The sequence below is a fragment of the Aricia agestis genome, chromosome 7, assembly GCF_905147365.1.
Source record: "Aricia agestis chromosome 7, ilAriAges1.1, whole genome shotgun sequence".
NCBI classification, from domain to species: domain Eukaryota; kingdom Metazoa; phylum Arthropoda; class Insecta; order Lepidoptera; family Lycaenidae; genus Aricia; species Aricia agestis.
In genome coordinates, this window is record NC_056412.1 from 8,269,989 (window position 1) to 8,297,099 (window position 27,111).

Consider the following 27,111-nt stretch of genomic DNA (forward strand, 5'->3'; position numbering starts at 1 on the left):
ACAGTTTCAAGTTTTCTCTAGTCATACTACGATAGTCAAGTTGGTTTTATTAACGTAAAGTGTGCGTTAAAATTATTATTTTACTAGTAATCTTTTGAAGTAAGTGAACCTATATTAAGAGATTCTGTATCTATATAATATTATTTTTGGTTAAACAACACGACATACGGTTCGAGCTAGTACGGCATATTTAGACTACAAAAACACTGGCCAGCAGCGCTAATACAAACTACTTACATATTTTCTTAAATTCGATATAAAAATTAAAATCAGAAAAAGATGATATAAAATCTTAACAATAAAATGAATAGAAAAATCATGTAGAAAACTAATCTACGCTAACAAAAAATATTTAAAAAAATTATGTGTAACACTTTAAAAGTAGGTAATCAATCTTTGGTTAGAACTGGCAAGTGTGCAGACATCGAGCGTTACTAAACTATGCCAAGTTATAAATAACCTTCTAGGTTTCAAACCCGGTTAAAACTCCACTTCAAAACGAATCGATGTTTCCACTGTCATGGAATAAATAACGACGTGCCAGAGAAATAACACCCTGAATAATAACAATTAAATAACATTTCAAAAAAGAGACAAAAAATCTTAGTCTACGAGTATTTTTGTTTTAAAGTTTTTTTTTTTATTAAATTCCTTGCGTGAGAGAGTTTTCTAGAACGATGTCGAATTCGTCGAGCGGCTCGAGTATCTGCCGTAGGAAGGTGAGCAGGCCGCGCTTGCGCATGAAGCTCTGCTCCTCGTACATCTCCGCCGTGACGCGCGTCATCGACATCGGTACCAGCATTCTGTGCAGCCAATGCTCTCTGAAAAGGTATACCTCGACGTAAGTATGTAACATCAATGAATGAGTGAAAATATTTTTAGTCGATGAATTAATTGGAGGAGGTCGTCAAGACAACACATTTATCTTTATATCATGCGTAACTTCATCGCGCAGTCCTTAGGGCGGTACTGTTTCAGCACAAGCATATTATTTCTTAAATAGTTATATTTTATCGCAACATAGACAATAGACATATAATACACGACGCAACGTAATGCAAATGACTCTTTTATTAGTGCCGGTTTTAGCACTGCCAGCGTCCTGGGCGAGATTTCTTCGGCGCCCAGGGTGCTGGTAGTGCTGAAAAAACTGGCGCCCCTTTTGTTTGCTTTCAGCGCCCCTTTGTTTCGGCGACCTTATTCCCCTAACGCCGCTACTGCTAAGTAATATTAAATGATTATGATACATCCCTCTACTTTTTGCTAGGAGAGAAAAAATATAATTTACTAGACCCCAAAATGTATCGCAAAATATCATAATAATTATAGAGATACACACCGTAAACTGAGGCAAACGAACAGCTGGAATTTGCCGTCTTTGCCGAGCGCTCGACCGACGGAGTTGACTTCGTCCAGTAGATGGCAGTAGCACCGCCATATAGCTCTGTGCTCCTGGTCCTGCCTGCAGTTGTACGCGACGCCGCACCCTTTACTCTGTACGTTTGTTTCGTCGCAAAGGCTCATTTTGAACTCGTCCTTTACTCTCGCTAAAGTAAAAAATAAACATGATATAATCTTATTGACTCGCTCGATTAACGCGAATCTCCTGTTATTTACGAGGTCATAAGATTATTAAGTCGATACTAAAACGGAATTTGATAGTTCGTTTGAATAACGCATGATGATATACCATTGTCTACTTCTGAAGGTACGTCCAGATTAGGCGTGATTATGACCGTGACTCGTGGACATTTCAGAAGTACGTGTAAGCTTACTGTAGATTACAATACACAAATAGACGTCACGAGTTCACGATATCATTTCCAAGCGACCTTTTCAGAAATCCCGGACTGTTTACAGTCACGCCATGCAGCATGCTAATCTGGAGGCAGACTTAAAAATTACTAATTGCTTACTTACCGAAATAGTCCCAAATGAAGAGATTCTTGCCGAACAGACGGGCAGATTTGAACCCGCACAAGAACGCTTGCTCCAGACACTTGACTAAGCCATTCTCGCCACACAAGAGGACACTGAGAGAGTTTGCATCTTTCTCTCGCTTCGACTGGTAGTGCCATTTTACTATGGCGTTGACGCAGTCACCTGAAAGATAGCAGGGCGGTTAAGATAACAACTTTACATTGAAAATAAAGTCAAACGTAAAATAGTACATTACGCACTTATCACTGTATTATTGTCAATGAAAATGTGCATTTGTGGCAATGTTAGTAAAAATCAACAATCTCGATTGCGTATAATATGGCTTAGGAATGCAAAAAAGATAAAAGTTGTTGATTTCAGACAAAGTCCATAAAAAGCCGATGTCAATAAATAATTAAATCTAATCGTCACTTTTTGTGCTACAATTTACAAATGACTAGGAATGACTAGGCATGACATTACAATGTAGATCAAAACCATGAGCATGCCTCTAAATTAATTATCGACTAGATGTTATAAACTCAACGGGACTGAAATGTTTATAGGTCGCAATGATATAACATATTTAACAAATATAAACGATTTTAATCAATGCTATTGGACCAGCGTACGTACCTGTTAAAGTAATTATATAAAAAATATGTATAATTTTTTATTCTTTATAATATAACCGGCATGTTGGGCGGGCAAAGCGACGGTAAAGCGGTTCGATACCTTAGTATGATAAAAAGACTTTAAAGGAAATTATAAATAAATAAATAATACCTATATTTTAAACATTTTGTCTTTAAGACAAAGGTTTATCTTACTCTTTATTTATTTAGTAAATAGCGCATTCGTTGAATCAATTAACATATTTTATTGCTTTTATCGAGATTGTTGATTCTTTAAAAATATTTAGTGTTAATGTGATAAAAAAAGAAAATTACGTGCAAATAAAAGAAAAAAAAATTAGCAGCTTCATCTACCATCGTTACTCTCTTATTTTAAATCTTCAGCTTTAGTAAAGACTTTTTCGTAACAATACTGCTGCGTTTATATATGTATATAATACGCAACAAGATAATTAATAGATATAAAATTATCCTATCACCAATGTATTAAATATGGAGACAAAGGTTTGAATTAAGTTGTTTTTATACTTACGACTGTAAATCAGATTCCTCGCGCATAAAAGAAAATGTTCAAAAAACTAAAACATACAGAAAACAAAGTAACATAAAAAATAAAAAGAAACAAAAATTAACAAAAACAAATTCTATCAATACATTTAAAAATAAGTGTCTTATGATTTATAAATTCCTTTTGTAAATAGTTTAGTCCATTTTAAAGCACCTTAAATTAACGCGGGAGCCAGAGGACGGTGAGCATGCGAAATTGCGAGAGTCCATTCACACCCCCTTTTCGCCCATACAAAGGCTTGAATTTTATTCGTCCGTGCAACGTGTGCCATCAAAATAATAGGCTAAGTGCAAGTCGGACTAACACGAAGGGTTCCAAAAAATTTCTTGACATCAAGGAATGAATAGGCAATGCTTTTATGCAAATATATACTTGAGTTGATTGAATAAAAGGTAAATTTCATTTTATGATTTATGACGTACTAGACTACAGCACCGTAAATAAACAGACGAACATAATATAACCTCCTCCTTTCTGAAAGTCGGTTAAAAATAAATACTTGCTAGATTTCATTCAAACCTGTTTTCGCAGGTAGTTTTCATGGTAAGTAATATACATTATATATCATGACTTATTCGTAACTCGAATTTTACATACTTACTACCCTCTGGCGTCTTCTCTAAATAGTATGTCACTAACAAAGTGATGACCAGGAACAGTTCCGTTCCACAACTTCCTCCCTTAACCCTTAATTTAAGTTACAATTTAATTAACAAGTTTAACATAATGTAAATAATATACGGTGGTATTATTAATTAGAAGAATAGAATTATCTAAACAACAAAGGCTATAGACATGCTTATTTTAGTGCACTTATAGTTTGTTAATTGCGACGCACATTATCAGTTCATAATATTATTATTCAAGTGAGCTGCCTAGTATTTTTATACATGGAAAGGCAAGATTGCTCTCATTTCTTAATATAAGCATGCAAGCTTCTCGCAAATGGAAACGTGCACTTTTCACAGAACATGGCGGCAAAATATGACAGTTGTCACGTGACTTTTTTTTTTGCACTGTCAGTACGAAGCTACGGCGTCGGGCGCGGGGTATTCACCAATCATGTGCTGTATGGTGGAGGTGGAGAGATGAGTGGTGGGCGACTGTGCGGGGTGTGCGGGGTGCGCGGGGGGCCGCGCGCGCTCGCCCGCCACCATCACGCGCTCCGTCGATCCGTCGTCTACGCCGGTGCCCAGCCAGCGGTTGCACAGGAACCTGACCGTAAGCATTAAGGATGTCTTATTGAGCTCGTACTTTTGAGATACCATTAGACATTCGATTCGCAACACTTACGTATAAGTGTGTCCCGTGACTTCATTTCGCACGAACACTTGATCCAGCAACCAGCGCGGCGACAGCCCGGAGTTGTCATGACCAATACGTAGTGTCGACAGTACACCTAAATTTTTGTGCTGAAAATATAACAAATAGTTTTAAGATCACGGCAATGGTAATGCGCACTTAAATGTTACATTTATCGTAGAGCTTAAATAAGGGAAATTAGAATTATTTATTAGGTAACGCTGAATAGGCGAGTATTTTATAGTTAACTTGAATTGTTCGGATTTACCCTATTTGATAGATAAGGTATGATATTTTAACACAGAATTAGTAGTAATTCAGATTAGCACAAGTAGGCCTAAGGGCTCTCACACAAAATTGCGAATACGCATCGCATCGCGAATATATGCGACAAAACTCATAATAAAAATGACGGTTTTTTTACGCAAGAAATGCATTTACGCATTCCGCTTGGGATGAGGGATCCTGACGCGGATATGTGGGACTCGCTCGAAAGCCCTACCCACCAAAACTTGGCGGTGCGCCTTCTCTCCGACGACGGAGCCACGGGTACGTCACCGCGACCGCAACTTCACCAGCGGTCGGCTGCCTGGTGGTCGGCAGACCCCTCTTCGGAGGTGAGATTGCTCGCCCCCCAGGCCGAACAGAGGCCCCAGTGCGGGCTTGCCTAGGCCATTCGTCTCCTTTTTGTCTGTCGCGGTGTGCGGGAGCACGTTGCGCATCACGACTCACGCGGGGGAAAATGTGTGGGTACCCTAAGATATCCTAAGTACCGAGTGCGTTACGTAATAACTTACATGAAAGACAAATTCGTTAGTGTTTCTGGGAATCGGTATCTTTGGTGTAGACTCCCCGTTAGCTCCGGAGATGGACAGCCAGCAGTTGGCGGTAGTTTGGCTGGCCTTCCGAGATGGCACGATCAGAACTCGATATGGCAATTCTGGAAGTATATTACATCTCATATGAGTATTATATTATGATAAATCAAAAGATACCTAAATGAATACATAGCGTATAAAGTTATATATGCGACTTCTTGCGTGCAAAAGAAAATCCTGCGGTAACCTTCTTTTTATCTTTTGCCATGGTCTCTACATGTGCCAAATTTTATCAAACTATTCAATGCAAACTTATTATAATAATCTTGTATACTACTACTTATTATTATTTATAATATTTTTATATACTTAGATATGACTCCGAAATTCCTCGATTTTCAAGTAACAAATTATAGAAACTGTAGGAGAGGCATGTCTGCTATATAGACACGCGGTAGTGTGTCGAGCCAAGTTCTACTTTACTATAATCATTTTCTACTCACTAGTGGTGGGATATGTGTTGGTAAAACAGTGGTAGTCCACCGCGTTCAGAGTTAGCAAGTGGTACAGGAACTGCTCTCGCTCCTCTTCGCAGCGCAAAAACGCAGTCCTCTTGTACTGAGATCTGAGTAGAGTTGTATCCGACAGCAATTCTCGCAGGTGTTTGGACAGCAATTTCTTCTCCAACGACAGTCGCACCCACGCGCGCGCGTAGCCTATTTCTGTTTTGATATCTGTCATGGCTTGTACATTCCTGAAAATTGAGAAAACTGAGTATAATAATTCATATAAGATTGCAGTGTTCGTTAAGTTAAATATCATTTGACAAACACTGCAATATCAGAAAAAGGCAGCAGATTCAAGACTTGTACTTTTAAATTAATCATTATAAAGTCAGACATGGCATAGTAGAATATTACTAAGATATGGATAAGCAATACTAGGACACAGTAAAAAGTATACTAAAACTTTCTTGTATGGTTGTTCTATCGCGTCAGAATTACCTCATATCAAAGGTGAGATTCTCCGGTAGGGGGCGCAGGGGGTTCGGCGGCTGGGACTTCCTCTCTAGAGTCCCGGAATTGCTTAGTCTGTCCCGCGAGCTGTCCCTGGACCCGCCCCGCGAACTGTCCCGGGATCTGTTCGCACTGGAGCTCTGCTTCGCCTCCACCTCCGGGCCGACCGATGACAGATCTGAGGACATTATTGTGATACAACTTCAAAAAAGTTGATATATATTTTGTTTTAAATATTATGTATTGTTACGGTACACGGTATACGGATATGTGGTGCCATCTAGCGGCAAACCAGCGAAACTGATCAGATGATGCTAGGTGGTACATGCTGGAGCCTCCTAGAAAGTTCCCATACTTGTTTAATTGTTTACGTGAATCGGGAACTTTCTGGAATTCGTCTCGCCATATAAAAAGCCGCAGGTAGACGGCCCGGCAATTCAGTTCAGTTCGAGCGATCTTCGAGGCGACAACAAGTGATCAATAGTGAGTGAACCAGTGAAACCTGCGACTTGGCTACGACCTAGGACAGTGATAGTGCTTAGTGATTGGACCTAGTGATTAGTGTTTGGACTTAGTGCTAAGTGTTGTGACCTAGTGTTTAGTGCAGTGTTAATAAAGTCTTCAAGAGAGTCACCAGGTCTTTCTCTCCAAATCCTCGAACCCTAGCACGTAACAGTATTAATGTTCTTTTTTATGTTGTTAATTTCTATAAATATATATTTATAGAAATATAAATATATAATTAAATATCCACTTTACGGCTGTCGGTTGTGTGATGTGTCTGGCAAGTATAATTTTTGCAATGCATCAGCCAAACAGACAAGACAGCAACAGCGTGTAGGTATACCGTAAGGGAGAGTAGAACTTATCGACATATTAGTAATTAAGTTATTTTAGTATACTTAGATATTTATTTTTAAAATTTTACTGTACTTACAATCCAAGCGTTTTCGTAACACACACCAGGCTAAGGCTGCATGAAATTCACACAATATTCTATTATGAATCTATCGAAGCTTATCTTACTATAATTATCTTAAAATCTATAGGTAGTCTTAGGTTGGGTTGCGCCAACTAACTTTTATTACAATGCAAAATGTCAAATCCTTGGTTAAAGTTAAAAGTGGATGCCATCAAGACGCCATATTTAACCATAACCATAGAGCTTGACAAGGTTTTAAATGCACGAGGCGAAAAAAGGAACTAACGCTGTCATCATACAAAAACGCAATTTTTGACAGTACTCCTTTACCAGCAGCGCCCCCGCTCACGTTCATTTATAACCTTGTTGGACCAGCTGTCATCTGTCAATTTCTCCCGTCAAAGTTAAGGTTAAAGTTAAATTTAGCTTAACTTTAACCTTAACTTTAACCATAACTTTAACTTTAACCACGCCTCTGGTGCAACCCAACCTTAGTTTTTAAGACACCTCTACACGTCACCAGAATATTATGTCAACTGTAGATGGCGCGAACGCTCACGTCACGTAGAGGCGGTTTCGGCTCATTATATACCTAATGAAAATAAATGACAATAAGCTAAACAACTTGCTAACACACGTGTCACTTTTATGGACACCTAAAAATATAAATATAAACTTACCGGGCGTCAAATAGTTTGGGTCGATGGGTTTGGTGGAGTTGCTGCATTGCTCTAACTCCTGGTAGTTGGTGAGGTGCATCCAAAGCGCGGACTTCCCCATCTTGTGCTGTAGACCATGAGACCAGAGCCTCTCTAGCAGGTCACATAGTGAAGCAATCATGGTGTTCTCCTCGACTCCCGTTATGGATACCTCGCACCCTAAACTCAGATCTTCTTCTGTCCCCATCTTCTCGAGTAGCATTCGTTTCGTTTTGCTTTTGCACTCCTAAATAGGTAATTGGCATTTAACCTTACTTGAACGGTTTTGATTTGTTGGACTTAATCTTCTGTATAAATAAAAATAATTTTCAGTTTTGTTATTTTTGCTAAAACCAGACACCAAATATACTAGTATATCTGGTCTCTACTAAAGCTGAAGAACGACTGAACCGATTTTCAAAATTTTAGTCTTGCCGTATTTGTGGAAGTCCAGTGGAGTCCAGGGCAGGCGCGGTCGCAGTTTGAAGTTTTGGAGGGGGTCACACAAAAAAATATATCGCTGTTATAGGATAACTAGAAATTACCTTTTTATTATTTAGCACCCCTTCGGACCGCGCCTGGTCCAGGGAATTTTTATGTGGTAAGAAAATTTAGGAGTTACGTGATTCGAAGTTCACGGGTTAAGCCGCTGAGCAGATTTAGATGAAATTAGGCATGGAAAGGACATATTATAGGATAGCTTAAATTTCGGAAACATGAACGATTCCCGTAAGACAAATGGATATAAATAATATTGGTGAAATATCAGCTAGAGCTGATATTTCACCAATATTATTTATATCCATTATCCATAGGTAGACCTATTTAATACCTATATTTTAATCATTTAGAAATAAATATTTAAGATATCAAGTACCTTTAAAAGTTTTTCGACGAACGTCCTATTGTTTTGGGCAATGGCAGCGGGGGTAACCTCTGTGGACAGTCGCCTACCTATATCCCCCAGGAGCAACTCCGGTGGACAATCTTTCACCTGCCACTTCGCATTCTTTATGCGCTTCAAGCTATTAGTTCTGTAACATATTAAAAGGGCTCATTTAAAAAAATATATGATGGATATTGAAAGTACATTGATTTAAATTTCAATCAGGCATTCGACAAAAGAACTTTAAAGAGAGTTTTAAATGTAACATTGTAGTTAAAATTTAATACTCTAAGTTTAATGTTATTTTAGGGACTTACTTGCATATTACAAGAAAATTGGGTTGAAATTAAAACACACTGCAAGCAGGACAAAGCAAAAGCAGATTTTTACATTACAAAACTAATAGCTTGCACTACTACAAAGGTAGTTAAATGCGAAAACTACAATAAAAATCTAAGTCGCAGGCTAGGTCTTACCTACAAACTGCAATCTATGACTTTGAAAGAGCAGTTGAAATATTTTTTAACTGTATACTATTAAATAGGTTGACTAGGTTTTTAAATATTTATTCTACAGTTAAAGGTTATATATAATTATAGGCAGTTTACGGCGCAACAATATTTTATTTCTCTACTATACACCACAACAGTGATTGCACAACTATGTTTTCTATTATTAGTAATAAACTAATAAATATCAACGTATAACCTATGTTATACAACTCTATAGATTCAGGTCTCATAATTGAAATGTTACAAAATGTCTAAGCAGAAGGATTTTACTACAACGCATAACTAGCTAAAACAACACTAGAAAGCAAGTTTAAGCCCGGCCGCACATTAGCCGAATTCTGATCAGAAACAGTTGAATTTCGCCGGACCGCCACCCCGCACACTATCCGAAATATCCTTCCGGCGAGTTCGAGCTCACTCGGCTCATACAAAATGTAAGAGACAGCGCGGACGTACAACTGTTTCTGATCAGAAATTTCGGACAATGTGCGGCCGGGCTAAAATATAATATGACAAGATAATTTTATTAATAGACAAATTACAAAGTAACAACATAACACGTTTTTCAACAAAACATTTTTGACAAATTGTTTATACCCGATTTTTAATAAAACTAAAAATGTTTTACATTTTGAATACTAGACCGGGAGATAGTGACACAAAATTCTTGGTCATTTGTACCAGTATGGCGGTTCTTCAGTGGTCTAATTACGTAAAGACAAAAAGGAAAATGATGATCATAGCGCTCGCACTGGCGGCCAAAACGCGTGGGCGTTAATCGAACGCGTCGAAAAAATAACGAGTGTTGAAAGATTTGTTCCACAAAAATACTTGTATTTTCAGGTAGTCGAAAAAAAGAAGTAGGCGGTAGCGTAATGCCATACTTCTCGGGTGTGACTTACAGCCCGCCATACCGACGCGAATACATTAATTTAAATAAAACAATTCAACCATTTGTACCAGGCTAATTTTTGCATAGCTAATCATCGTCGAGTAGCCATTCACGAAAATCACCTTGCCCTACTTTTCCAATAGTTCCCACTATCGACTATCTGAAAATACAAGCATTTTTGTGGAACAAATCGTTCGACACTCGTTATTTATCCGACGCGTTCGATTAACGCCCACGCGTTTTGGCCGCCAGTGCGAGCGCTATGACCATCATTTTCCTTTTTGCCTTTAAATAATTAGACCCCTGAAGAACCGCCATACTGGTACAAATGACCAAGAATTTTGTGTCACCATCTCTCGGTCTATAAGTAATTAATTTTCCCTAGTTTAGAATTTAATCTTTAATTTATTGAAAATTTTAATTTTCATTCAATTTTCATGTAAACAATGTGAATCATTGTTAATTTGCAGTTTGCAAAACTTTTAATAAAATCATATTATTATTATGCTTCCAAGCAGACATTTTCAGTATTCAAACATGCGTATCACATAAACCATGCACTAAATAATTAAATGACATGTACTAAATTCATTATCATTGGGCAGATCTATAAGTAATTAAGTCATAATCATTAGCAATAAATTAACATCATAACATGCATCGACGTTTCACAAACACGATATTATCATGCAAGGATCACAGCAAATGGAAGCATTGTTTAAGTTTTCCAGTGTGAGTTTAACCATTATATAACCAAATACATGGAAGTACCGTAGCAATCTAAAACCATTTTCAATAATCTATACAATCGGCAGTACCGTAACTATAACATCTGGGACCCGTGGCTTTATGGGGCCCTATCAGTAAAAATCATCACGTTAATGATAAAACAATGTACTATCAGAGAAGTTGATTCCTATGCAGATGGCAGACCTAAGTAATTTGGTCGCGTTATGTCATACCCAGCCGACAGCTCACAACTTACATTGAAATGACATATTCCGGCCAAATGACGTAGGTCCGTCAACTGCATAGGAATCAATTTCCTCGATGGTACATATAAAAAAATATCTGACCTCACGGCCACTTGGGCCGGGGACCTTTTGGGTCAGGGGCCCGTGGCATTTTGACAGCCCTGTATAGTTACGCCACTGACCCTCGGGAACTTATGTTTATCTTTCAGCGTATACTACATAATATTATTACTTATGTTAAAATTTTATCAATACCGCACGAGCTATGTTCATACGAGTAATTCATATAATAATACATAATTAGAGCAAGTAATTTTGACTTAACGCGAATAAATACACTGACTTTATTGACAAATGACAACAAAGGCATTAGTACTGAAACATTTCCGCTAAGGGCGCTGTGTTAAAGTTGACAATTCAAACGTAAACGCAGTGTTAAATAGTTAACGACTCACACTTGGGAAAATCATCCAGGTACAGTACAGTAGATAGAGTATAAACAGGAGTGGTACTTGTTCCATCAACATTACATTAACTAAAATTTATTTGTAACTATACCTACTACTTTTTACTTTAATATAAAAATGTTACACAATAGATAACTTATATAAGTTATTTTGTCTGTCAAATTATAATTTTATAAATCTATATATTAATACGTGAGAGAAAAACTTTGTAAGAAGAACTTTTTACGAAAAATGGGGAAACGTAGGTGCATGAAATTTCGCACAGTTATAGTTTATATGGTGAAGGAGTGCATCGAGCTAATATTATTTTAAAATTATGCTTTTATCATATATATTTTTAACAAATAAAACGTTACACACACTACGACACTACTACTAGGAAAAATGACAGATTTTTGAGTGACAAGCCTATACATACGAATTATACTCTTTTATTTATGGTTGAAGCTGTTGACAACAAGTTGACAAATTGAAAATGGATTTTTTTTATTTAATTTTAGATACTATTAGACAATGATTAAACGGCCAGTCTGCGATCAGCTGAGTCCCAGAGACAAGAATTGAAAAAAACTATGATGAAGTTAATATTTTTTACAAAATATAGGTCCTAATGTCGTTGCAAGTAAGGTCGAATTTCGACCATTGGGCGATCTCTAGTTATAATAAGTACATCTAATGTATCGGACAAAGACAACAGTCTTGTATATAATATATTTTTAAAGTAAGTAAATTATTATTGGAAGTAGGTAGTCTCCACTTATCTTTACAATATTTATTCACAACAATATTATTGAATAAGAAATAATCATATAATAATAAAATAATATGTACCAACACATTAATTAAAATATGAACCCTTTTATATTACTGAAAATAAATTCATGTAATGGTTTTTAACCATATTCCACAGTCTAAAAAAATTCTAGCTAAATATGCTCTGAGCACACTTTGAATAATTATAATAATTAATTGTTCATATTTAAATATTAGCTAATAATAATATGTTTAAAATTAATTATTCAGTCAATAAAATAAATCACGTGAAGGAGATTCTTATATCACTAACCAAAATATAATAATAAGTGTACAATTCTATATCATAATATAATTATTACACTATTAGAGAATAAATTGTGTCAATAATCTACATCCAATCTGTTATTAGTGAGCGACAATCTTCATATTTTATCTGTGAAAATGATTTGTTCATTTTCAGATTTACTTATATGAAAAAAAAAGACTGCCGAGCACTATTATTATCACAATAAGTAATACTATACAAATAATATTATGTAATTGAGGCCCACTGCCTCAAATTCCCATGTGAGCGAGGCCCGCCCTGCTCACTGCTAAATTCGAGACAGTTTTACTTACAATCATAATAAATATCTATAATTTTATATGTACTTAGATTAAATATTTTTTACAAAAGTTAGTCCAGAACAGTAAATAAATATAATTTGTAATTACTGAGGCAAAATATACCCAAAAAAAAAAATATATGTACCAGGTGAGCGATCAATGACCATAATAAATAACTGAATGAGTATAGCGCATTTCAACATTGTAATTATAGGTAATTGAAAAGAATATTTAAAATATTGGCACAAAAAACATAATAAATATAAAAATCATCAACAAATAACAAATTGCAAAAGCAAAACTCTTTACATTTGACATGCAATACTGTCACAAAGATCAAACGCCACAAACAGCTGCAATTTGCAAACAATTAGAGCACTAAACAACTACTGTCTCCCGAGTAAAATCGTTTTAAAGTAAAATGGACAATGCTCTGTTATGATTTATATTGTATGCCCATTTCTTAAATTTAAATTTTCACAACAATTGATCAATTAATGGCAACAGGTGGTGGGGATGCGTGAGATTTGGGAGGGCCGAGGGGCGTGGACGAAGCGACAGAAGTGGGTGGAACACTGGGGCGCTCTGGCGTATTATTTTCTGATTGGCCGGATATGCGAGCCCCAATGGACGGTATGCGAGACTTTTCGGACGGTTGAGAATCTTTGGATGGAGTTATGGCAAACGAAGCCGGCGAAAGAATCATGCGAGGCAATGTGCTCTGACGTACATACGGCACTGAAGAAGAATGAGATTCGTGACGCATCTTAGACTCATTACGGAACGAAGCGTTATGTGCGCGTGCCTCAGGACTGACAGGAGGTTTGCTTAGCACTGCCGAAGCTTGAGATTCCTCGGGTTCTAGGGTGGCATGTGACAACGAACGAGTGCGAGATTGTTTAGAGTGAGATCCGTGAGGGTTTGGATTGGAAGAAGGTTCGCTTAGCACATGGGTAGACTTAATTTCCTGGGGCCCTGGGGTAGCACTAGATTCGTGATGCACTGAGGTAGAGAGAGATTTTGCGAAATAAGATGCTCGATGCTTCAAAGCGTCATGGGAGTCGCATGGCACTGAGGCAGCCTGGGATTCGTCAGGGGTAGCAGAAAGTTCAGGCGGCACTGGTGTAGAGTGAGGCTCTCTAGAGTGAGATGCATTCGGATAAGCACGGGAGTCGCATGGCACTGGGAAAGCCTGAGATTCATCAGTTACTAGGGAAGCATTATGTACGTGAGGCACTGGTGTAATGTGTGGCACTGCAGATTCAATCACGTGGGGCGCCGTGTTATAAGATTTATGTGTTGGATTGTCGGAAGGTGCTGAAGGAGCTGAGGGAAATTCTGTAGCCGGGTCAAGCGTAGTGTGAAATGCGTGGGATGCCCGTTCATGAATGTTTTGAAACTTCGTGTGCACGTGGTCTGTGTGGGTTGCGTGAGATTCGGGTTCGTGTACGGGGTCTCGAGGCTGCGTGTCTCTGTAAGACTCTGTAGCCGGGTGAAGTGTATGACATGCGTGAGGCTCGCGCAGCGCAGACCTGCGGTCGGGGTGCGGGGGCGGCGCGAGGGCAGCGGCGTCGAGACGCGCGGGGAAGGCGCGATAGTAGGCGGCGCGGTGGGGTAGGCGCTCCCCCGGCGCGCCCACTTCTACCTCGCAGGGCCACGCCCCCCCGCCAGCCGCGCCCGCCCACACGCTGTACCCGCGTGCCGCTAACCCCCCCTCGCCCAAACGCCCGCTGCAAAAACACTTTCCCTTACAATTTCCTCGGAGCATCGTTTCTCAATTCTAAAGTAACCGTGCCGTTATTATGGTAGATAATTTTTTTTTCTCTAAATAAAAAAAAACACAATCGTCGTTAAGTTTAGCAGAATAGCTCACACATGTATATCACATACGATTACATAATATTTTTTCAGCAGCATAAAAGAGAAACGATGCTTTACACGCTATTAAAATAAACATAATATTAATGATATTATCATTCCATAAGAGTGCCTCAAGATAACGGTGACAGAACTCTTACTTTGTTATTTTCACAAAAATGCAAAATGCAAGCGCACTAATCATGTTACTCTGTGCAGAAAATTGGTTAACATGATTATTTCAAACAAAATATTTCTAAATATATTCAAAGCAGGTTAAGCAGGCAACATCGTGTAATACATACCGCACTGTCTTGATGCGGTGCTCGAACACTTGTAAGTTGGCATCGTACTCTCCCCAGTTCGCCATTATCTTATTGTCTATGAGTGTAGCGAACATTTGCGTTTCTAGAAACCGGGAGAGGAATGGCCGGTGCCTCTGCGGCTGGTCGGACAGGAATGACGCTTTGTCGAAATTGACCATAGACTCCCGAGCTGACAACCACGAATCTCGATCCTGAAATGACAAATTTTGATTGTATGTTTGGTTCAAACGGAGGGTTTTATTTTTAAAAGTAATGAAAAATTGATTTTTACTACTTTTTGGTACGTTAAGTTCATTATCGCGCGTTGCGAAAGGGGGCTAGACGGAAAAAGTTGTAACGACCCTTTTTGACTGACACTTTTTGCCATAGACATAAATCAAGATAGATGCCGCATCGATAGCGTGCGCGTTTTACTCTGTCTGTCTTTCTCTCTCTCTCTCATAGAAAGCAAGTCAGTTATGATTTTTTTTGTTTTTTAGGGTCCCGTTTTTACCCTTTGGGTACGGAAACCCAAAGGGTAAAAACGGGACCCTATTACTAAGACTTCGTTGTCTGTCCGTCCGTCTGTCTGTCTTGAGTATAGATGCTGGCGGGAAAGATTCCGAATTATTCCCGTCGAATACTTCGGAAGTATTCCGAAATATTCCGAAACTTTGGGAATATTTCAACTGTCAAATAAAACGAGGAAAATTGCGCTTGGAAGTTGTAAACTATTTATCTTTAGTTGTGTATCTAAAAATATGTGATGCCGGTTACTAACTTTATAAGCCAAGCGGCGAGAAACGGCTTTTTTTGGCTTATTATCATTACTAGCGATAAATAGCGGCTGGTAACGGCTTGTTACTTTTCTTTGATAATACCTAATCATATGAGTTCGTTTATTTTTTATGGCTTTTATTCTGATTTACTTACAATAGGATATATTAGTATGGATAGTATGGATATAAGTAAGTAATAAGTAGGTAAGTATAGATTAATCAATCCCATTGGCCATTACTAATTTATAATAAAACTAGATGACGCCCGCAACTCCGTTGCGCCAAAATTCGTTTATCGCGCCGGAACCGTACATTTTTCCGGGATAAAAACTATCCTATGTCCTTTCTCGGAACTCAAAGTATTTCCATGTAAATTTTCAGCAAAATCGGTTCAGCGGTTCGAGCGTGAAGAGGTAACAGACAGACAGGCAAACAGACGCACTTTCGCATTTATAATATTAAACCTAGAAGTAGGTATAGATAAACAATTTATATTTTACTTAAGTACGTACTGTGCCACTGAACAAATAATTCACTCAACCACCACAAACCACAAACACGTATATTTCCATTGAATTATTCCGGCGAAATATTCGACGGAAACATTCGATTGCGGGGTACGAATCTTTCCGCGGGGTGAGGGAAAACTTCTCCGGGGAGCATCTCCCTTCCGCACCGCCGTCGCCCGCTCGTACGGGCGAGCGAGTCGTGTGAGCGGGCGACGGCGGCGCGGAAGGGAGATGCTCCCCGGAGAAGTTTTCCCTCACCCCGCGGAAAGATTCGTACCCCGCAATCGAATGTTTCCGTCGAATATTTCGCCGTGGCAGTCGGCGCGTGCGAAGCGGTGATAGCGGCCGGCGGGCGACGCTCTATGCGCGGCGGCGATCGATGATTGATGCAAAATTCGATTTTTCAGCGTAAATAAATATTCATATTATTTTTTTTATTAAATTCATTTTGAATAATTCAAATTTAAAGAAACTTTCCCAGAAGTATTCCGGAATTATTCGGAATTTTTCAGAAGTTTTGCAACTATAGTCTTGAGGCTGTATCTCAAGAACGGTAATAGCTTGAAATTTTCACAGATTATGTATAGCTGTTGCCGCTATAACAACAAATACTAAAAACAAAATAAAATTAATATTTAAGGGGGACTCCCATACAACAAACAATGTATGGGCTAAGTTTGCTCTATAATGGTACGGAACCCTTTGTGCGCGAGTCCGATTTTTATTTTTTTAGTGTAGGTATACAGGTTTTTTGTACATACATAAGAAATAACTTCGTTCCATTCGGGTGCCACTTGACACCTCTCAAGTTTTTTATTTTAAAGTATAGTTAATATTATTATGAATAAAGCACACAATATTAAAATTACCTGATCCGGCATGATAACGAAGTTTTCGTACATCAGGAACATGTGGACGAATCTGTTGAGGAATGTTTCTCTGACGGCGATGTTGAACCGCACGTCCTCGTTGTACTGTTCTTCGTCGTTCAGGATTTTCTTCTTCGCCGTCGGCATGACTGTGTCAGCGTCGACATCGTCTATGTTCACACCTAAAAATTTGTTATAAAAAAAAGGTAACATCGACATAAAAAATATTACTTATTAGTTATTTTATTACGTTTAATTGAAGTGCTCAAACTTAAATATTTAAAAAAATCTAGCTGCTCCGACAGACGCTAATCCCTTTTAACTTTAAACTGAAATAATTAACTATATCTGACGCCTATAACTGAGTAGAAACAAGCAGTAAAGTATGATTTATATTTTTATGAGTATAGGCCTATGATTTATATTTTTGCCAAATATGTATGAACTCTGCCGCCATACTCGGACGCTGCCGCCCCCCCCTAAGGCGCCATAAGATGCTGCATAAATTCAGAGCTGCTCGGTAATATGGTGCGGTTTTCTCACGTTTGACGATGTCGACGATCCGCTGTAGCGCGTCCATGCGTCTCGGCGCGCGGCGCGTCGGCGAAGCGGGCGGGGAGCCCGTCAGCGGCCGCCCCTCCTCCCACTCTAGCACGTCGTGCAGAGAGTGCTTGCGTCGCAGACCGCCTGATACAAAATATATTCCGTTCTGGGTTCCGTTTTAGGGTTACGTAGTCAACCAAGTTTTGTTGATTACAGAACCCTAAAACGGAACCCGAACCAGCTGATTTTTTGTAAGTATATTGATAGGTTATTAGTTATATAATTTAAGAGTAACATTGTCCTACAAATAAAATAATACATATTTTAGGACCATCAAATCAAAGTATAAAATCCTTTCTATCTCTGTTAGCTAAGTACCACTTTCGAGATTTTTCGCAAATAAAAATTTTGTTCGTCTTATCAAAATGATGCTACTCACAAAAAAATTGCTGGATAATGATTCATATCACTTTCCTCTTAATATAAACCTACCCTGGACTTCCACGAACATTTCAAGACTAAAATTAGCCAAATCGGTTAAGCCGCTCTCGAGTTATAACGCGACTACCACATTTGAAAATCCATTTTTATAGATATACTTAGATTACTAAGCGAATTGTTAATAGGTAGATAGGGAAACATGTTATGTTGTTAGGTTATGTCAAGTTTTTTATTCGTGATTTGACTGAGGTTGACCTAGCCCCACCAAATTAAGTAGGTCCGGTAGGCCTATGAATCCATTTCTTTCATAGTAAGCCGCTAACTCCCAATCTATTTATTTTCCATTAATTCTAAAGGCGAGACCGCAGTAGGTGCAACTACGCTACAGACTACAGTAGAGTGAAGTGACAAGTCAGGGGCCGTACCACGAAACCGTTGTAAGACTCAAACAATCGTACTAAAATGCCGCGTCCTACTCTAAATTACGCCCTACACTAATTTACGAACGAGAAATTACGTTGTGAGAGCAGGACGCGGCCATAGTAAAAGGAGGGGAAGTAAGTTATCTTCAAACAAAGGCACCGCGCGCGGCTTGTATGTGTGCGCCATAGCACAGAATATATATTAGTAGTACCAAGCCATAGTATCAATGCGTCGCCACGTACGGCATACAACAAAATCTCGGCCAGTTTTACTAGGCTGATACCGCCGAGATTTTGTTGTGTGCCGTACGTGGCGACGCATTGATACTATGGTCTATGGCGCATACATAAAAGCCGCGCGCGGTGCCTTTGTATGAAGATAACTTACTTCCCCTCCTTTTACTATGACGTGGCATTCTCATCCGATTATTTGAGACTCAAAACGGTTTCGTAGTAGGCCTTCAGGGTCAAATAAAGCATTATTAAGGTTTTCAAGCAGATTGGCTTAAAACACTAACCTGAAGGTAGAGTGCAGCTAGTACTCATATCGCTCATTGGTTTGTACGCTCCGTTGATTGGACCACCCAGTTTCACAGGCTCTGTCTCTGGCCTTTGTATCTATGAAAATATTTATAATACAATTATTTCGCTAGACAATAAGTTCTTTATTTTATTTTGTAACTCCATGTTATTTATGAGCATGATACATAACTGACGACACTTATTTTCATTAATTCATTTACTATCAAGGTGACTGACTGACATGGTGATCTATCAACGCACAGCCAAAACCACTGGACGGATCGGGCTGAAATTTGGCATTTTGGCATGCAGGTAGCTGTTATGACGTAGGCATCCGCTAAGAAAGGATTTTGATAAATTCTACCCTTAAGAGGTTAAAATAGGGGATGAAAGTTTTTTTTTAATGAAATAAGGGGGCAAACGAGCAAGCGGGTCACCTGATGGAAAGCAACTTCCGTCGCCCATGGACACTCGCAGCATCAGAAGAGCTGCAGGTGCGTTGCCGGCCTTTTAAGAGGGAATCGGGTAATAGGGGAGGGTAGGGATGGGACGGGAAGGGAATAGGGGAGGGTAGGGAAGGGAAAAGGGTAGGGGATTGGGCCTCCGGTAAACTCACTAACTCGGCGAAACACAGCGCAAGCGCTGTTTCACGCCGGTTTTCTGTGAGAACGTGGTATTTCTCCGGTCGAGCCGGCCCATTAGTGCCGAAGCATGGCTCTCCCACGTATAAATATTATTTTATATAATAATACTTCTTAACGCGAGAGAAGCCGCGGGCAAAAGCTCGTTCCAATATATGACACAAATTAATATTACCTGATGCTTGTCTAAAATATGATTAACTTCTTCGACAAAAGGCGTCCTATGCGGAAGTATTGGCAGCTCTTCGGGTAGTTGAATATCAGGCTTGTCAATATCTACTAAGCACAGGCCTGCTTCTGTGCCCAGGACAATGTGTCTCGATCCATTTGAGCCATAGTTATGGGATCCACTGTCCATATGGAGACCTATATTTAAATAAGGAAAGAGAAATTTTAACTATTTGAACAATTAGAATAAAAAAATTTAATCTCCACTAGCTTAGCTAACACCTGTACAAGTGTACATACAAGTTATCGATACTAAGACCCAATTTCACCAACCTCTGTTTGTTAAATCCTAACAAGGCATTACTTAACGGACCTTGGAAAATTAAACAGACTGTTAAAATACTTATGTCCCACAGTAAAAATTTAACAGCGGATTAGTAAACACAATGTTAAGTGAACAACGAGTGAATAACATTCAATTCGTTCGTTCTTGTCATAAGGCGACGAAATTGCAATGTACAAGTTTAATACGACATGTTGGCTGCAATGTGTCATCACCTTATTCGTATAATACGTCATCTGGTAGATAATGCGACCAAATTAAAATATCACTGATCGCCTACATTTGTTTCACTACAATAGTTCTTTTTAATTTACCAGTTTAATTTTAATTTACATCCGAGGGCTGAATTTTTGACAAAATGAAAATAAATAATTATGCATAACATGAAAAATAATAAATAATATGTAAGGATGTGGCGAAACATGGCAGCAACACTCAAAAGTCAAAACAGATTCTTTTATTGATTTTAAATATTGTCTTTGAAAGTTGTTGTTTTGACTATTATAACGGCCTGTTATATATTTAACGGACCTCCCCAGCAGGAATTAAAATTTAACACCGTGTTAGGCGATTTGACATGACATTAGCGTATGGTGGAACGCTGGATAGCTCTAACAGGCCGTTAACTGATTTAACAAGCCATTATTTATTTAACATTGCTTGATGAAACTGGGTCTTATACTAATATTATAAATACGAAAGTGTGTCTGTCTGTCTGTTATCTCTACACGCCCAAACCACTGAACCGATTTTGCTGTATTTTGGTATGAAAATACTTTGATTCCCAGGACAGGACGTAGGGCACTTTTTATCTCGAGAAAATGTACGGTTCCGGAGCAACAAACGCATTTTGGTGCAAAGGAGTTAGCCCCAATTTCACCAACGTCTGTTAGTGTTAACAGCTTGTTAAATTGTCATGTCTTCTCTTTTATTCATATGAAAAACGAAAGAGGTAACGTGATACTAATTCGAGCGTTAACTTTAACGGTCCTTGGTGAAATCGGGGCTTAGTCATCTAGTTATTATATAAAAATCTTTATTTAGAACTGATGAGTGCAGAAGGTTGTGATTGGAAGCTCTATCTCACATTTTAATTGATTATTATCTGTGTAACAAAAGATAATTAAACTGTAGAAGATAAGTAAAGTTTATAAAAATGCAATGTACTATCAGAGAAGTTGATTCCTAGGCAGATGGCGGACCTAAGTAATTTGGTCGCGTTGTGTCAAACCCATCAAGAGAAGAAGAGAAGAATCAAGAAACGTGATTTTTCCTTAATTATATTTGTACTTTAATAATTTATAATAAAATTAAAATAAAGTAATTGCAAGGGGGGGTCCCATACAAAAAACACAATTTTTTGTCTACTTTTGCTAAGATAAAAAAAGATATAAACAATGAAATTTTTTGAAATCTCTATTAACAATATTATTAACTATTGTATATAGAATTTTAAAAAAATATATTACTTTGACATTATTTTTTTTTAATATATTTTTCATCGGTCGAAAGTACCCAAATTTGAGGTTTTTCGAACCTTTAAAAATTCATATCTTTAAAAATATTAACTTTATCGTAAAAAGTCATAGGACCTTTTTTATTGGTATTTCAATAAAGAATATAAAAAATTTGTTCGGTAGAAAAATAACAATTCCTTGCAATTGTTTAAACAATGTTTGTTTAAACAATATGGCACCGGGTTGCGCCCTGGCAACATGCATTTATATCATCAGGAGGGCAATTTGAAGAGGATCGCATAAAAAAAATGAGGTGGAATAGTTTTCGGTACTCATGCGCCGACTAGTCCTAGTCTATAATAATATAATTGTCAACAACTGTCAAAAGTGCAACTTACCCATAACAAATGGTACTGGTGCATCTAAGAAGTGGTGCAGAGGAGCGGGCAAAATAGGCACATACACGTGTGCCCAGGAGAATGGCAACAATAAAGACACTATACATTCTGCCACTAGCATTAGCTTGTTAAAATCTGAAAGAGAGCTATAACATTTAATAATAGTAGTTACTGTAAAGTATGACATGTTTAATATAAAGATTTATTATTTGTGGAAGAAATGAACCTGCATAAAAGTTTAAAATCTGCTAGCAAGTATAGTAGAGATTCAACTATGTTGTCAATTTGTAAGTACATTCAATTTGAAGTTATTAGGTTATGTATACATAATTGATAATATTAGATTTTGGTACATTTCTTTGAAACCTTTTCTTGTTTTCTTTGGTTCTAAAATCTAATTTTTATCTATTTTAATAATCATACCACTGGATCGAAGTAAAACTTGCTGTTCCAGGAGCACACATGTAAATAGTTGCACCACACAGTCCACTCCTAATGTTTCGAACATCAAACGTAATGGATAATCAAGTAACGGTAACTCATCTGGAGGATTTGGCATCCTTATCACCTGAGAACAACACATAAAAATCATATCATTTTTAATACACTATTACAAACCATATACAATAAACTATTCAGCAACTTAGTTAAACTCTTGTACAATGTTGCTAATCAACCTCAATTTTATAGTCTATATTGAAGTTGAAAGAGTTGTTTAAAAAATATTTAAGTACTAGTTGTTGCCCGCGATTTCGTCCGCGTGGACTTCAGTTTATAGCGCGCGATGTCAACAAAATTGGTGACAAAAGCTTTTATAAAAAAAACCCTGGTACCCCTTAAATCAAAACAGCTGTGCAGTGTGCACATAATATTTCATTTTTTTAAATTAAACTTTATATTTTATGCCAAATTTTAAAGCTTAGCCCCCCAATTACACAACTTTACCCATAAACTATTTATCATTGATAGGTTTAAGGTTACGTCACTGTATATAATATAAAGTACTGACTTATTAAATAACGTAAGAAAGAAATAACAATCGAAAAAAATCGAAACTCGAATGTATGATGATACCACCTCTTATAGAAAGATGTTGGGCAAGCGTTAGCGCGATGTAAGAGACGCACGGCGCCATCTAGTATGAATTTTTGGAACTAACTTAATTTGAACAAATTTTCGTATTTTCACCCCCTTACAACCCTTTTTTCCAGTAAAAAAGTAACCTATGTCCTTTCTCAGGCTTTAGACTATCTGTATACAAAATTTCATTACAATCGGTTCGGTAGTTTTGGCGTGAAAGCGAGACAGACAGACAGAGATACTTTCGCATTTATATAATTAGTATAGAAGTATAGATATACTTTGACATTTCTAGATTTTTTAACTCAATCCCCAAGCGGCGCCCGGCTATCGCATAACAATTAAAAATCTATTGTGACTGCGATTCCCACGATCGAGGTATTACTATATAGTTAGTAATTTATTTCTTAGGCTTTGTATATTGGGTTCAAATTATAAAAACACTAAAGAAATTATAAACTTACAACAGGTATGGGATTAAGATGAGGTTCGGCAGGCGGCACATACAAGCGTAGTGCCTGACCCGGCAATGGCACAGGAACTTCATACAGAAGGTTATACACATATGACTCTGGGCTCAGACCCGGACCAGGCTGCCTTGGAAGAGATCTGCAAAACCATATTATAATATATAATCCCCCTTACTAATAAACGCTGTATAAGCATTGAACAGTTATACAGTGTTTTGTCATCTTCAATCCAATTAAAAATGTCACTTGTGTGACAGGAACAAAACACTGTTTAACTATTCAAAGCTTATACAACGTTTATTAGTAAGGGGGTTGACATATAACTAGCTGTCCGGGGCCTCGGCAACGTTGTTTTGCCGTATAAAGTATTTCGCCTATATTATTTTATTGAAGTGACTAAATAAGTATTTCAAAATGGCAAGTGGCAACGTCCATCGCTATCCCGTCGCACAAACAATGGTCGCCGTCAGTCTCCACTCTCGAGTTGTAATGGCAACATGGCAACGTCCATTGCTATCCCATCGATAGCAATGAACGTTGCCATAGTGCGTAAAAATATAGGTGAAATACTTTATATGTCAAAACAGTGTTTGCCAGGACTGCTAGTATAATAGATGTAATTTATCACTTTATTCTATTATAGGTTGTGGAGCTGGTAAAAATACATGATAATAATATGTGTAACATTGATCTATTGATATTTATTTTATATCAAAAAAAATAAACTACTCCTATTATGCTTGGGCCACACTAACGAGAAATGCCGTTAATTATCGCGATAATGCTAAAACTTGTTAAAGCATTATCGCCTTTAATTAGTGGCACGTAAAGGCGATCGCGTTAATTCTAAAACATGTTATAGCATTATCGCCTTTACGTGCCACTAATTAAAGGCGATAATGCTATAACATGTTTTAGAATTAACGCGATAATTAACGGCGTTTCTCGTTAGTATGGCCCGAGCATTATAGTGTATTTGTTTGTGGAAATGAAATAATAATATATTTATATAATATAATATATTTTGTGTGCAAGTGAAAGAGACCAGCAATGGGCCAATGGATAAATTTGTAATTGTTCCTTGCTCATAGTTTAGTAAGTGTAGAGGTGCCCATACACGGTACAATTTGTCGTTTCGATCGATCGTCAAGAAAATCGTCCAATCGATCTTTTGAACGTAAAATCGTTTGCGAAATTTGCTACACACGTACAATTTGTCGTTCGATTTTAACATCGAGAAGATAAATCGTTACGATAATTGTCCTGTCTATGGCCTTTATTTACCTTTAAGGTACAAGTTGGAACCGAGCGACACGCGACAAGTGCAGACGACGTGCAGCTAGCAACACTTATTCATAGAAATACATAAAAACCAGAAGTGTTGCGACGACACGTCATCAGCCGCTGTCGCGTGTTGATCGGTTCCAACTTGTACCTTTAATGGCAACTTGTTTCTATGAGTGTCAACACTCTTTGTGACCTGACACAATGTGCTAAAGTGGAAAATATCAGTAACTTAAATATGTCGTTGGGTTTGCCAAAACTTTTGTGTATTTAGTCAAGTTTTCAGGGGAGATAATAAACTATTTTATTTAATGTTGGATGGACTTATCAATAAATTAAAAAGACTCAGTTCATATAATATAATATTTTTGCTACCATTCTGCATTTTTGATTTATAATTATTTTTTTTATTTTTAATTTGATTTATAATAATTATTAAGTCTGTCAATCATTAAATAAATTATTGTCTACCCCTGAAAACTTTACTGAATACAAATAGAAGTTATGGCGTGCTTAGCGACGAATAGTTTAATTTAAAATCATAAGCTAAAATAATAAATATTTTAGTTGCTTACCTAAATAAATTTTCTAAGAATAACTGTGCAACCCTCACATATGGGTATTGACAAATAAGTGCTATACTTTTGGCAACATAAAGCTTATCTTTGGTAATGTCGTAATATGTAAGAGCTGCACCAGTGTGTGGTGCTAATTTAAAGGATCGAGGCAGGGATCTTGAACTTTCTTTTCCATTACTTTTTCTATTTCCAGGTGGTGTTTGTCCACTGGAAAGTTCTGTGATATACATGGCCTGGAAGTAAAGATGGTTGTTATTTTTGTAAAGCTAAAATTGTTTTCAAATTTGAGAAACATTAGAAGCATAAAATATAAGATTTAGAAAAATATATTACTATTATTCATGAAGGTAAAGTTTTTTGTATATTTAATATTTAAAAAAAAAAAAATATTACCTGCAAAGTATGCATGGCACTGCATATATTTCTGTTCCTAACTTCTTCATAAAAGATGAGACTAAACCCATAGTATCTTGATGCATTTTCTTTTGTTACAACAAAACTATGAAACTTTGGCTCTAGTGAATGTTTTTGAGTTTTGAACTGGAGGCCAGCTGGCAAGCATAGCTGAAACATTAATTATTCAAGACATAAATCTCAATTACACGTGGGAGAGCCATGCTTGGGCACGACTGGGCCGGCTCGACCAGAGAAATACCACGTTCTCACAGAAAACCGGCGTGAAACAGCGCTTCAGTGAGTTTACCAGAGGCCCAATCCCCTACCCTATGCCCTTCCCTTCCCCACCCTCCCCTATTCCCTCTTAAAAGGCCGGCAACGCACCTGCAGCTCTTCTGATGCTGCAAGAGTTCATGGGCGACAGAAGTTGCTTTCCATCAGGTAACCCGTTTGCTCGTTTGCCCCCTTATTTCATAAAAAAAAAAATTTATTACACTTTACATTCTCATTCAATTAATAGTTCTACCCACCATACACACTGCATGTTCATCAAAAGGGTTACTGTTAATGTTGTCTGGATAGTGTGCTAAAACTTTTCCTTTGTACGAGCGATCCAACGGCGATATGTGTAAATTGTCTCCTACAAATAAAATAAAAAAAAACATAATATTGTGGTAGTGCCAATATAGAATATCATTGGGTAGTGCTAACTAAGCGCAATAACTTAGAAAGTGTTTGTTACCACTTAATGTGTCGGTTTCCAGTCCTGAATCAAAGTCAAGGCCACATATAACAAAATAATCAGCAAATCGACAGCTTAAAGATAAATCTGAAGCAGACATAGTCATATCGACCCGTTAGATGTTGGCTTGAGACACTTTCTCTTTACCATAGTATTTTTAATTCTTTATCTAACATTATTCGAGTGTTTTAGGGTGACGCGAGGACTAAAATGTAAGCGCACACCATATCTACACTAATATGTATCACAAACACACATCTTTTGCTTTAATTATAATTTATAATGCAATCGAGTATTTTCTTAAATGCCCATCACCATTTTACAAATTCCATCAG

The 27,111-nt window shown here is 37.6% G+C and overlaps 1 protein-coding gene across 4 annotated transcripts; it reads right to left on the minus strand.

Moving 5' to 3' along the window:
* Positions 1 to 305: 305 nt before the first annotated feature.
* Positions 306 to 27,111, minus strand: LOC121728547 (DENN domain-containing protein 5B). Of its 4 annotated transcripts, XM_042116714.1 has the most exons (24): positions 26,777 to 27,111; positions 26,565 to 26,674; positions 26,032 to 26,202; positions 25,636 to 25,871; positions 23,771 to 23,915; positions 22,650 to 22,794; positions 22,227 to 22,361; positions 20,036 to 20,226; positions 19,216 to 19,315; positions 17,835 to 17,978; positions 17,292 to 17,473; positions 15,135 to 15,346; positions 14,505 to 14,702; positions 8,757 to 8,913; positions 7,862 to 8,126; positions 7,197 to 7,232; positions 6,248 to 6,437; positions 5,747 to 5,997; positions 5,223 to 5,365; positions 4,417 to 4,535; positions 4,181 to 4,338; positions 1,921 to 2,103; positions 1,340 to 1,547; positions 306 to 821 (listed from the first exon to the last, which is right to left on the minus strand). In XM_042116714.1, exons 1-24 carry the CDS (start codon positions 26,880 to 26,882, stop codon positions 644 to 646), a joined length of 3,963 nt encoding a protein of 1,320 aa, XP_041972648.1. In that variant the 5' UTR covers positions 26,883 to 27,111; the 3' UTR covers positions 306 to 643. The 4 variants fall into 4 exon arrangements, with proteins under 4 accessions (XP_041972648.1, XP_041972650.1, XP_041972649.1 ...); XM_042116716.1 differs by lacking the exon at positions 14,505 to 14,702; XM_042116715.1 differs by lacking the exon at positions 7,197 to 7,232.

Excerpts from the sequence above, each read along its gene's own strand:
- LOC121728547 (XM_042116714.1), bottom strand. The coding sequence starts at position 26,882 with ATGACTATGTCTGCTTCAGATTTATCTTTAAGCTGTCGATTTGCTGAT. Across the intron at positions 25,872-26,031 it reads GTGCCATGCATACTTTGCAG|GCCATGTATATCACAGAACT; the intron begins GTAATATTTTTT and ends CTTTACTTCCAG. Across the intron at positions 5,998-6,247 it reads AATCTCACCTTTGATATGAG|GAATGTACAAGCCATGACAG; the intron begins GTAATTCTGACG and ends CTCAATTTTCAG.